Source organism: Haemorhous mexicanus, chromosome 5 (genome assembly GCF_027477595.1).
Source record: "Haemorhous mexicanus isolate bHaeMex1 chromosome 5, bHaeMex1.pri, whole genome shotgun sequence".
NCBI lineage: Eukaryota > Metazoa > Chordata > Aves > Passeriformes > Fringillidae > Haemorhous > Haemorhous mexicanus.
In genome coordinates, this window is record NC_082345.1 from 8316887 (window position 1) to 8330883 (window position 13997).

At 40.5% G+C, this 13997-nt stretch overlaps 1 protein-coding gene across 2 annotated transcripts in view; it reads right to left on the bottom strand.

The window, feature by feature from the left end:
* LRP6 (LDL receptor related protein 6) overlaps positions 1–13997 on the bottom strand; it is a 121271-nt gene that overhangs the window by 51244 nt on the left and 56030 nt on the right. For both annotated transcript variants that reach the window (XM_059845799.1, XM_059845798.1), the window contains exons 4-7: positions 10624–10820; positions 9754–9885; positions 757–1153; positions 63–234 (exon numbers count right to left, since the gene is read on the bottom strand). In XM_059845799.1, the coding sequence (XP_059701782.1) occupies positions 63–234; positions 757–1153; positions 9754–9885; positions 10624–10820 (898 nt within the window). The remainder of the gene's footprint in view (positions 1–62; positions 235–756; positions 1154–9753; positions 9886–10623; positions 10821–13997) is intronic.

Here is a 13997-nt window from a genome sequence, read left to right on the forward strand (position 1 = left end):
TAGAAAAGCAAAACTACATTCTATAACTTCGTGGAATAAAAAATGCAGGTACAGTTACAAACCTCTATTTTGTCTGTTTTGGCGTCTCCCCAGTATATTTTGCTTTCTGCATAATCCAGTGCCAACCCATTTGGCCAGCCAAGCGAGGTGTTCACCAGCACAATTCTGTCTGAGCCATCCAGTGCTGCCCTCTCAATCTTTGGGATTTCTCCCCAATCAGTCCAGTACATGTACCTGCAAAGGAAAAAAAACCTTATTAATCCAAACATCCAATATTCTTATAGCTTCTTCTGGACTGCTCTTCCCCAAAACTACATAGCCCGCAGAAAGTTACATCCCTACCAAAAATATTTCTTTACCTAGGTAAGAATGCCCAAACCATTCAGAAATAATTGGCATGCAAACACACAAAATTCCTCTATCAGTCTGCTCAGCAAGACAATATAACCAGTGCTATTAGCTAGAATAAACAAGCTGATTCACGCAGTCCACAAAAATATTTTTAAAAATAATAAAATATAGACACAAAAGGTGACTACCCAGGTGGTCAAAATAGAGCAGCAGTGCTTGTGTCTCAGAGCCTTATCCTTCAGAGAATCCCAGTATTTTCATTTGGAAAGCTCAGAGGTTTATCACTACATAGATAGCAGACAGATAAACTATGTAGATAGATTACCACTATCTACATAGAAGCAGACAGAGGTATCTTCTTTGCATGACCAATATGTTAAAAAATGCTCCCAAACAGCTCCTCACCCAACCATGGGATCCAGCACAATAGCTCTGGGTTCTTCCAGGTCTTCTGATATCAAGATTTTCCTCATGGTGCCGTTCAGCCTGGTGACTTCGATGCGGTCCGTGCCGGTGTCTGTCCAGTAGAGGTTGCGGGCCACCCAGTCCACGGCGATGCCGTCGGGGTGTGCGATCTGCGCGGTCACCACGAACTGGCTGCCCGAGCCGTCGAGGAAGGAGCGGCGGATGGCCCTCACTTCATCATCTGTCCAGTAGATGTACCCTTCCAGAGGGTCAAAGTCGATGGCGATGGCGTGGCGGATGTCCTCCAGCGGCAGCACGATGTCCGTGAAATCTGGTGTGTCCAAGGAAATGCGCCTCAGGTCCGTCCGGCGGGCCAGGAGCAGCAGGGCGGTGGCACCTGCAGGAACGGGACAAACACAAACACCTTGGAAACACTCCTGGAAACAGAGAACCTGAATCTGTTCTTTCCCAACAATATGGTCTAGCTACCTTGATTTCACAGTGTTAAAAATAGGTTAGATCTCGGGTTTCTGTGGTATTAGAAAGTCTTTTTTTCCCAGCCCTGCGACTGAAGAAGTCGAGATTTATCAGTTCTGCTTCTCTGGGTTGTTTATTTTTTTTCTTATTTTTTACATTCCCTCTCTGACCTGCTGAGATCTGTCCAGCAGGTCAGGTTGTGGCACAGTGACTGCCCTTGGGGTGATGTTAACTTTTTATACTATGAACTACATGTACTTTATTTACAATAATTTTCCAATACCTATCACCTATATTAGACAGTCTGTCTCTACTCTAAACCAATCGAAAAGTGTCACCATCACAGCAGAAAACAGAGGACAAGAAGAAGAAGGACAGGACACACCCAAACTCCTCTATCTTGCCTCTTGAACGCCCATTCTAAAACCCCAAAATTCTACTTTTTCACCATGTGACAAATTAACTATCATCCTACTCAAACTTTTGTGGCTTGTAAATCTTCACACAAAGTTGGTCATTTTTTTCCATGGACTAAAATCGAAGGCACAGGTGGTTTTGACTCCATGCCAAGGTCTCTGAGCCCCTTGCCAGGGTCTCAAATGCCAGAGTCTTGAATCACCCAGGGCAGCCAGAGGAATGTCCTGAGTCCTGACAGTTAGAAACTCTTGTAAAATAGTTGATAGATCGTTAAGCATGTACTGTTAATTCAGTTGTTATATTATAAAAGGGGTTAAAAGAGTAATACACCTAAGTAAAGCCAAACAAGCCAGCCTGGACAGAACTGTACCTTAAACCTTCATGCAAATGAAGGATCCAAAAAGAAACCAATCCAAAGGGACAAAAACCAGGATAAGAAGGGGCTTCTGACCCACTGAATTTGTGCCACATCAGGGACGTCTCCAGCAGCATCCTCGACAGGAACGCTCCTGGTCGGCCCGCAGGCCCCCTTGCTTTAGGCCTCTCTTTTTTTTATAATAAAAGCTGAAATCACTTCAGTACCAGGAGCCTGCTCTCATTTTTATCAACAGGACCTAGCCAAACTGCTGGGTACCAGCAGAGAATTCCACTCCAAAGCTTCAAATGTCAAGCTTCTCACAATGTCTTTGCTTATTCTTCTTCAGAACAAGTCAGAAGTGTATACAGAGAAAATTCAGTGGGAATTTCCTTTCCCAGAATGTATCATGCTGCACATCTTCTCTATCCATATCGTTCCCTCCAAATTGCTGAAATAGATATGCAGCAACTATGCTGCTATTTTATGCAAATCAACAGATGGCCTGCAATCTCTTAGATGAGAAATTAATTATTTACTGTTTGCTGCCGTTGGTGAGAGGACAACCATGACAAACAAGCTGTATGTTTCAACAACGCCTGACAAATGGAAAAAATGTAACATAGAACACCACGAGTAAACCTCTTTGAGAAACTCTTACTGGAGGAGTCAGATTTGGGAACAGACCACTGTGCAATGACCATGCAGAGCAGGAGGGCTGTCACCTTCTCCCACATTTGCTAAGAACAAGTTAATTGAAGACATGAAGATAAATAACAGTGTCTTATAAAGTAATTTTGAGCCAAAGCACACAAAAGCCTCGCTGGCTTTTGGGTGAAAAGTCAGAATCACAATAAATAACTAAGATCAGCTTGCACTGCAGAAGATGTTTTCACATGGGCAACACAGCATGCTAATGGTACTATCAATGACAGCTGCCCTTATTGTCTAATCTAGTTCATTTTCATTTAATTTTCTATTCTATGTCCCCAGTTTTCAAGGTAATGAAGGATAAACAATCACCACACCCCATTCCAATTAAACTGGCTTATCAGTTTGGAGTCTTAGGGAGATAAGAGCAGCTCAGGCCCGAGGGAAGCCTGAGCTAAGGTGAAAAATGCATGTATAATTGCAGGGAAAGTGTGGTGCAATGCTTCTCCTCAAAGACAGAGAGGACAGGCTTTGGCAGGGACTGATGAAGGATGAGGGGGGAGGGTGGAGAAGGCTTAGGAAAACAAATGCATGAACATGCAGTGAAAATGAGCAATTGCCAAGCCACACTGTGTCCATGTCTCGAATTTGACGTGTAAGAGGTATAAATAAGAGCTAGAAGACTGCAAGAGCTAAAACTGAAGTAAGTTGGTGATGAAAGAAGAATTTTGGTGTCTTATGCCAAATTTGTTTTTTTAAAAAAAGACAGTAATTGATGTCGGTGCTAGCTGAAACCTCACTGCATGCTAAACCTTGGAAAGATGCCAAAGCAGCCACTGCATCATTTACAGCAAGTTCTAGGTGCTAAAAGCCTCTAAGACACTTTCACAGTGCTGCAGGAAACAGCACCTTTCAACAACTGAAATTGAGGATATTATTACAAGTGTTTCTGATTGGTAGTCCAGAATGGACTAAGATCAGCTTTGGGATCCTCTGCCCTAAAACACCTTGTGTTCAGAAATATATGCACACACTACTCAACTGTTCTTCTAGTGAGTAACTCTTATGCATTAATCAGGAGGGGGGAAACCTGTAATTACATGCCTATGTATCCTTCAAAATACTGTAAAGAATGAGACATAGCCAATGGAAAAAAGGCCTGTTAGAGAGGAGTTTTTTTAATAATTACAGAAGCAATTAATCTTGGCACAGCAGTCTCTATGTACATCTGTATTTGCTGCTACTAAGTACAACAAAAAATTCAGCATCAAGATTCAAGCAGACAGGTGCATTATGTTCATAGAAAGTCTTAGTACATCACTAATCCCTGCAACTTAGGTTCAAGGAAGAAAGAAACCCCTACTACATTTTCTTAGCAACTTCACAGTCATTTATCCAACCTGGTTTTTAAACATAATAATGACAAACATATTAAAAACCCTGAACAATATTTTTTTAGCATTATCAAGTAAACCTAAGGTTGAACAAATGCCCTAGCCTCAGAGTTCAAAACATATATTGTCTACCATATACAGAAATAATGTAATACATAATTTGAAAATAATTTGTGTGTTCTAGCTGAAGTTGACAGTCATTTCAAATTACCAGTGCCAGGTTTCCAGAAAGACTCAGTTCAGTAAAACCATACCCTTGCTCAAACTCACCCTTAAAATTGACCAATTGACCTTCCCATTCTTCCCAAAGATGACCCACTTCAACAGCTTCAGCATCCTTCTTTCAGCCTGCAACACTTGCTTAGTCAAACAACCCACTGTGTTTAAGCTTTAATTCAGCATTGGGAAATGAGTGGCTTTCAGCTAACCCGTGCTGGACTCTGGAACCCCAGCTAAGAATTTCATGGTCCTTATCTGGCAGCTTTGCCAGCATTCCAATCCCTCCATCAAACACCAGCCCTGAGCCCTCCAACCAGACAATAAAAAGTTTAAAGCTTGCTTCAGAGCTATTACCCAAACATTTGCAAACCAACACCTCAGCTGCTTAGTTAGATCAGCAGTCATTCAGCTCAGGAAAAAGAAACCAGCAGCAGAGAAGCACCACACCTCCAGGCAGGTTGAGGGAAAGATGGCTCTGAATAGCTCCAGGCTTGTCCTGACAATAGCAAGAGCTGGGAGTATTTATAGACTGATCCCATTACCGCCTTGAGAACAGTCAGGGAACAGAGCCCCAGGTGGTCTCAGAAGTGTGGCAAACACCAGCTGTGCAGAGTTTACCTGGCTAGGCACTGATCACCACTCAGAAGATGCTCAAGGTACTCAAGGGTATCAGGACATGACAAAACCAATCAATTTTGTTCACTTCTACTCCAAAGATCAGTTATGAAGCAAAAGCTAAGATGACAGCAGGATCTCCAGACCTCTTGCCTTGCCTAAGAAAAATCAAGCCTCTAATGATGAGCATGAGGGAGAGAATATCATGAGTACAGAATCAGATTTCAAAAAAAGAAAAAGACAATGCAGGCTGCATGCAAGGCACAACTTTATTTTTCGCTTTTAAAAAAAAAATTATCAGCACTTATTAAGGCAACTGGAACAAGTCACAAACGTATAAAATTCCTCAAACCTCAGCTGGCTTGGATGCTTTCAAAGGGCAGATGGAGGCTGCAGCCAGAACTCCGATCTCACACACACATGCAGACCTGAGGCAGTTTTCCCTCTGTTTCTAAACCATTCAACTTGTGGACTAAGCCCAAGATTCTTTTGAGCAGTGCCTCAAGTCACAGGATATTCAAGAGAGTTAGCAATTTTTTGAAAGCCAAGTCCCTTACTTGTCTAAATATGAACATATAAGCCTTTCTACTCCAGACTCTAAGTTTTGAGAGCTTTAGCCTACTTTTATTAAGCACTTTGAAAGCTGGGATTACAAGCTCACGGACGGTGCATTACATTAGTACTGGAACTAATGCTTGCCTCAAAAATTCGCTATTAAAATTCTAAATAATTTAAATCTGTGTGCTAGCTGAAGTCAAGAGAAGGGGGAGAAAGGGGGAATCAGAGCAAGCACGAAGATACATTCAATGGCACAGCTTTAAGTCCAATGCCCTTCTAACCTTTATAATTAATTACATCTTCTCAATGATAAACAGGCCTCAGTCATTTGTAAGTTATTGAACTTTAAAACCATCAGTGGTTGCTGAGCTACACAGACACATGCTCAGGAACGCATACAAAAGAAGTGCTAGACCTAAGACATGTATAATGCATTCCCTGTATCTGAGAAAACACAGTTATTAATACATCCCAAATAGAATTACTTCACATTTGACCAGAACACTTAATTCCTAAATGTTTTTCCCCAGTTTTTTTGTGAAAGAGTCCCTGATACAACAATATAAACTAGTTTTCATGTAAGCTCAACCTTAAAACTACAAAGATAAAAGACCATGCATCTGCAATTAATGATATATTTCTGATTTCCTTTAAAAGAAATTAAAGAATGAAGGCGTGAAACTAACATCCTGATCTGTGATTACAAACTGGGATCCTGGCTATTCCTGACAAGCAAATTAGGCAGTGGACAGCCCTAAATTGCAAAAGGACATGAAGAATTCTGCCTCCTGCCTCCAGGCCTACCAGGGAAATAGGATGAGAGTATCCATGGGCAAAATAAAGACTCCTTTCCTGAAAGAGAACAGAAAGGCCAAAGCAAGGCTGAAATCAAAGTGTGAAGCACTGCTTTTTCTTTGTGAGGCAACTCACACCTCCTTGCTCAGCTGAAGTCACCACTTGTTTTCTCGGTTTAAACCACATTTCACTGTTGGCAGGACACAAGTCAAACTCCTTACAGGCAAAGACAGAAGCCAAGCACATGGACAGAGAGATCATCAAGCACTAGTAAGAATCCAACTCCAATGACAAACTCATTTATATAAGAAAATTCAGGTTTGTCTTACAACTATCAAAAGATCATTTCAATGTAGCACTGCCAAACTCAGAACAGCAGAACACACAATACTGAAAAAGAAATTGCAGTATATTGTGCAGAAGAACAATACATTAGCAAGAATATGACACAAGGTGGTAAAAGCTCTCTGGCAGAAGATCCAAGTCCTGCCTGAGTGCTCAGAAAGGACTCTTTGCTTCACATCTTACTGATAGAGGACTATCTGGCCATGAAATAACTTACTTTGCCTCTCTTTTGCTTGAGGGACAGGAATTCACAAACTTTCACCTAGGCAGGTGAAAAAACCTTGCTAGGAGCCCACATCTCAATATACTTCACTGTTTTGATTTGTATTATCAGGTATTAGAAAAAGAGTTAGTTTTATTCTAAGGTATCACCCCTTCCTAAGAAAGGAGAAATCTTTCAAAATTGGAATGTGTGTGTGTTATTATATTCACAAATCTTACCAAAACCAGTAAAACTCCTCGAAGGTATGATAAAAAAATCCTATAAAAATGGAGAGACTAGCACTGGGAAAAAGGCAAGGGAGAAGATTTCCTATAAACCAAGATTATTCAAAAACGCTAGGTTGTCATGGAAACTGCTCAGGGAGGGTCAGCCAGCCTCACCTTTGGCTGCCAGCATCATCTGTCAATGCCAAAGCACTGCAAACACCACAAACACACACTCAAAATTCACCCATCAAAATCTCTCCAGCGCAGCCCAGTATTCTCCACAGCGCAGCATGAAATAAAGCTCTCTCCTCAAAGAGGCTCATTTCACCACGAAACAATTTGGTTTAGGAACCAGGCTGATTTTAGTCTACTGCTAGAAGACAAAACCATCTTAAAGAAGAGAAACTCAGCCTAATTTTTCACCTTTCTTCACTTCTCAGCCACCAGTCTCTCCCAGGGTCATGTACACATTCTAATTGCAAATGGAGATTTAATCAGCACTGCAGCATTACAGATGTACACTGAAACTATCTGAAGGAAAAAATGTTCAGTTCTCAGGGTTCCACTCTAATTTCACAGCAGATATAGAGAACAGGCAAGTACAAGGGGAAAAAACCAGCCCAAGAAACTAGAATCAAGCCCCCACCTCTGCATACCTGAAAATGAGGAAAGAATTTTACTTCCCAGGGGTCCTGGAGGAGCCTAAGAAAGGAAGTCCCCACAAAGTCCAGATTTACATCTTGAACTCTGGTCTATGGCTGCTCTGGCTCTGTTCACCTGCCATGCTCTCCTCCCTCCCCCAAATCAATAATTGCAGCCTTTGCACCTACAGGAAGGAGTTCCAGGAGATCTGTGCCTTGAAGAGCTCTGGAAAATTGTAGGTCACTCAGGGCAAAAATCCTAAGTCTGCTTAGGGATCTGCATCTCCCTTCAGGGAGAGAGGAGTGAAAAAAAAAAAAAAAAATCACTATTTTGGGGCATGCTCAGCTCTAAATGCTGAACTTCTTGCATGAGTATGTCAGAAATTAGCCCTGCACAGGATCAAAGCTGCACAAAACCAATGGACCTGATGAATAATTTGAGTAGGTTGTTTCATCTGGGTTATATGCTGTCTCCTTTCTAAGACCAAGTTAAATAAATAGTCTCAATTTTCTCCTCTCTTTCCACCCTTTTTTTCCTGAAAAGGCAGAGGCGGAATGTGCCCAAAAGATAAAGCAGCAGGATGGTTTAAAATGCAACATGGTATTGACAAGCATAAGAGAAATGTTCCTGTATCAATTTTTTTGCATACAACTGGACAAAATACTCTAGCAACTTGGTTAATAATATTTCTAGTACAGTGGGGGATTATGTTCTATAAATCAAATACATGTTATGGCTGACTGGGAACATAAAACTTGGCTTCTCATGTTCAGGGAATGGGAGAAAAGAGCAACAGTTATAAATTCTGAGACATAAGAAATGGCTAAAAAAGTGGACTGATGATTCTGAATATCTCTGTATGAAAAATCCTTTTAATAAGGTTCTGGGGTGGATTTTTAATACCATTCTTCTACTTACCTTTGGTAATTTACTTTGATACACTGGAATTTATCTGTGCATATCAAGTATTTTTGAAAAAGCACATGGATTTGTGTCACATTCTGACTACATACAACCAACCAAGAGCAGTTTTATTAAAGCTTCTCCTTACACCAAGGGAAATGGAAGAAAAACATCTTGTTTGTGTATTGGGAAAGTCTTATAAACAATCTTGCCAGGCTAAATTGGGAGCTGTTTTTCACATAAAAGCAGCAATTTATTTTAACAAGGTTCACAGAGACACACAAAAATAATCAGCAGAGAGCATGAAATAGCATGAAATTAAAGAAAACTCTGAACATAGCTGACAAACCTGAAATAATTTTTAAAATATAAAACTCCAATTAAAAAAATATTTCTGTATCCATTTTATTTGGCTTATTTACACTAAGCTCTGCTGTATCATTTCTTCTTCTATTTACTTCCTCTATTTACTTCTATCCTAGGGAGATGATCTGCATGAAAGATGGTTATTTATGATCCAGCTAATTATCTCCCAGTGTTAATTCTGAGCCTGTTAGTGTACTACAGCAACCACAACACAACATCACAAGACCTACACTTACAAAATATAACAATTTAAAATCATGTATATTAGCCCACAATGAGAAACTAAAAGCAGTTTTGGGTCAGAGCTTGCAGCTCTAAATCTTGATCATGTCTTGAGTTTTAGGGCTTTCAGCATCTCTAAAAACATGGCATTATTTTCAGAGAGAGATGTCAGGTGTAAGTGTGTATAATAAATGGACATCAGACTTTAAAGAAAAATTTTAAAAGGAGTTGTTGTACAATCTAATTAGCCAAATACTTCATGATCAATGTCAGAAATATTTTAGAGACAGAGGATGTAGGTATCTTTTTCTCTAAGAAAAAGCAACAACAGAGCCCCCTAAAACTTGCAGGGAGTTAGTGACAGAGATAGAACTGCAACTTAAATTTTGTAACTGGAGGTAACCTGCCCTTTGGTCACGAGAATTCTTCCTTTTTAAAATGTAGAGGGCATTTTCCAATCACTGTTATCTGTACTGCAGAAGCATACATAGTTTCAGAATTTGCCACCCCTGACTTGCATCATTCATACAGTGCAGCTGGAAGAACCCCTTTCCCTCCAACAGCTACTTTGTGCTTAACCTAAAGGATTTTTTTAAAAACAAAGCCTACCATCTTTGCAGGTCTTTCCATTCTCAAGAAGTTTCACACCAGTGGGACATGCACACTGATAAGAGGGCTTGGTAGGAGACATCAAACACAAGTGGGAGCAGCCACCATTATTAGTTCCACATGGGTTTGTAGCTGTTAAACATAAATCACACAGATTAATGCTTCTGATAACGAATGACCTCATATCATGTGTTAAGACACAAACTGCATTTGAGTGGTATAATCAGTGGCAGCAACACAGATTAAAGGAGGAAATGATAAACACAGAACAAGTAAAAATTACTTCCAAGTGTTGAGTAGTGGGGTACTTATGGTACCAAAATGCACTGATGTTGAGTATTTCCCTTCTTGGGAAAGTAGCACTTAGCTCTAAACCAGAACTTTGTTTCAGCTCTGCTCTTCTCATTTTCACAAACTCTTCAGCATACAGGTGCTGAATGTATATATATTAAAAAAATGCAAATACAGTAAATTAACACAATGGTTAAGACAGTGGTTACTACACAGAGCTAGTCCTGCTTCATATCATCTGCCAAATTAACACTACTTTCCACTCAGGAACTACCACTTAGAAAAATAAAAATACTGTGTTGCCTGAAGTTATGGTACAGGAAACAGAAAAATATGACAAGAGCATAAATGTGTCAGGCAGAAAAAAGTAAGAAATGGAGGAGTTTTCTTGCACTTAAAAATCCCTGCAAAATATGTAGAGAATATCTGGTTTCCCTTTGGGTCTTCTGCTATTCTCTGCACTGGAAAAACTGCATCATGACGTGGTTGAAGCCACCCAGCACCATACAGAAAGACTAATTAAGATTTTTGCAAATCAGTTCCAGATTGCAACTAAAAAAGGACAGCAAGACAGCTTACCATTTGGCTGCCTCTTCTGGCTGAAGGCATGGATATCCATGGGGGAGAAGATGTTGGAATGGATCTCACGCAGGTCCTCCCCGGAGTACTTGCTGCAGGCCAAGATGGAATGTGTGTTCCAGTCAGTCCAGTACAACGTGTCCCCAAACAGTGTCAGAGCAAAGGGATGTGGAAGGGAGCCTTTAACCACTGCTTGCCTATGGGAGAAAATGAATGCTCAAACACAATTCATGTGACAGTTTTGCCTGAAAACAGCTTCTCTGAAAAGTAGTTTGGGTACTGTTGATCAGAACTTTGTATTTATTTATTTCTGGGAAACAAACATACTGCCCCTGCTTTGGGGAATGATATGAAGGAACAGCACAGGAATACTATTTTCAGGCTGCCTACTGATGCTGAGAAGCCCAAGAGATGCTAACTGAAATCCTTACTGAGATCTGTTGGTACTTTTTATCCCTTGAACAGTCCATGCCTGTAGGGCTTTCTGCCACCACATGAACACCAGCTGATTTTATGCAAGTCTGACTGCTACCTGCTGATACACCATGTCCACCAATTCCAGCCTCAGCAGATTTCACACTGAGACAAACTGGTCAATTAGCTATTCACCCATCTCTTCCAGCTCCTCTTTTGAACTATCAAAAAATACTGTTAAGTAGTTTTTCACTCTAAAGAAATCCTTAAAGTTACTTCCATTATTATGATAATTATTAAGCTATTGTTTTTACTATAAGCAGTGCCATTAAACAGAGTTCTAGTGATTTTCTGCCATGGTAATGATATAATTTCTGAGCAAACTGGGTCACTGCTTCTCTCCAGGTTCACAAACAAAATTAAAGCATATATTCATATATTTTATGTATATATACAAAGACATGCTCATTAGCCATCACAAAAATGCATCACAAACACTACTGAAGACAGTTTTTCCAGGTTCTTGTGATGTAGAAACTAATTATCTGTACCTAAGATCCTCAGAACTGGAATTAAGTAGCTCAAGTCTTATTTTTATTTTATTCAGAATCACAGAAAAGTTTAAGATGGAGAGGACTACAGAGGTCATCTGGACCAACACAAAGCATGGCCACCACACAAGTACCACTTGCAGGAGTGCTTCTTCCCACCTCCTTTCTTCTTAATTGCCTAAGAGGAAGTGTGTTCCCACCTAGGCAAGGTCCTTCTGAACAGTGGGGGTCACCATCCCTTTCCTGAGCTGGAAGCATAAGGGATTCACACACAGCCCTGCTACTCCTTCAGAATAAGGCCCACTATGAACACCAGCCTCCCATTTTTCTTCTTGCAAGGAAGATAGAAATCATTCATACACTTACTGAGAAAACACCCCTACACCATAGGCATGACTTCTGGAAATAAGTCTAACTGAACTGGTTTAACAGATGACAAAAATACTCTTATTTTCCAAATATTTGCTGTTAAAATGTAACAGAAGAGTATATTAAAGCAAGAAGCTTGAAGGTGTCTTTTGAATACAAAGAAACTTTAGTCATTAGCATCCTTTCACCTTAGCTTCTGGAAAAAGATGCATTATCTTGAAAGCTTTTTTTTTTTTCCTATAGATTCCCTTGCTTATCACTCTAGTGTTCCAATTCTAACACAAAATGAAATCTTCTGTTTCTTGGTATTTTGCACTCAAAAGTAGGACATAGTATCTTTTCTTTCTTATCTCTGTCTGGAGTCAGGTATATACTTGCTTCCAATTAAATGCACAACTAAGTATCTTACAAAAGACCATTGTAACATAATTTAAAGCTGAAACCTGCCAGCCAAACAGTGAAGCCAGAATGACACAACACATTCTAGTACCAAGTATGAAGGCATTCTAAATCTGCAAACATTTTAACCAGTCCTACCCCCAAACCCTAAATATCTTAAGATTTGAATTTTAGTTTAGAGCAGGCTAGGAGACTAAGGCTTTATGCATGACATATGGTATGACATTTGACAAATGACACCTACAACATTTTGTCATATGAAACAGAAGCCATCAAAGACCAAAACTCTCACTATAACCAAACCTGCACCAAAGACAGCATTCCCATAAAAAAGAAGCCACATTTTTCTGAAGCATTCTGACTAACTTACTTAAAAACAAATCTGACCAACCTAAAAAAAAAAAGCAACAAACCCCACACAGAGAGGACTTTTACATGTGATTGGTACCCACCAGTAGTGGGAATAAATCTTTGAGTACAATAGCTGCTGTTAGACATACCTAACTTTCAGACAACCCTCTATTCATATGACAATGCATCAGGTGAACTGTGACCCTTATTTAAACCAGCCCTTATCTGGAGAGATTCAGAAGCCCTTCATTTGACTGTGCTGTCAGTCACAGTCTTGAAGCAATTACTCTTCAACTTGTATTATTTTTCTCAGCAGATATAAGGTTGCAATGCATGAAGATGGCTTTGGGTCCAAACACAAGTGTGTATTTCTTGCATCTCATTAAGATCATTATTACCAGTACCATGTACTCTGTAATCTTTGTTTCCAGCAAGCCAGTACAAGGTGATAGCTCACTTCCAACCAGCAAAACCAGCAGGGCTTTTCCCCCCTTGGAAATCCTCCTCAGGCCACACTTGCAGCCCTGCTGAACAGCAGCCACCTGACGTGTGCCAGCATGGAAACAGTGGCTTGAGTTGAGCTGAGCTCAATGAGTCTCCACACCCTAATGAGGAGCAGGAGGAAGGGGCTGGAGAGCCCAGCTATTAGAAAACAGGAAAAAGAAGAAGAGGAGCAAGAAATGACCTTCTGATGGCTGCTGTGAGCAGCTGTGCTTCAGCACAACCTGCACTAGGAACTGCAGAGCTCTTTCTGCTTTTGGTGGGCAAGACGAGGGGTCCTGACTTCTTCCTGGACCAATTATTTATTAAGCACACTGAGGGGGATGAAGGTGACCAGTGTCACCTGTAGCACTCAGCTGCTGCACAGTGCTGATGGGAGCATGTAAGAGCCGAAATGAGGGATGTGGGACTCGAGGCAGCTCTTCAAAATGCAGTTTATTACATCCAAGGCATTCCAGCAGTCCAGGGTCGTGGGTGACAGAGCCTGTGCCTACAGCTGTCAGCTCCAGCTGCAGCAGGCCTGGAGACCCTTAGTTTAGGTTACAATGCATTATATACTTTTCTTTGCTGAGCATCTTAATACAGTAGAACCAATCTGTACCTTAAATTTTATCTATAGCCTATCATAACTACTATAATTACCACATTCATGTTACTATTCTCCAATCACTAAAAGTTAGTACATTACAGTTTAAGCTAGAAGTTGTTTTTCAGTTTTCTTGCAGTGGAAAATTGAGACCTTTTTTCTACTTGCAACATCTGCTGACTTGTTCGTCTGTGCTATCTTTC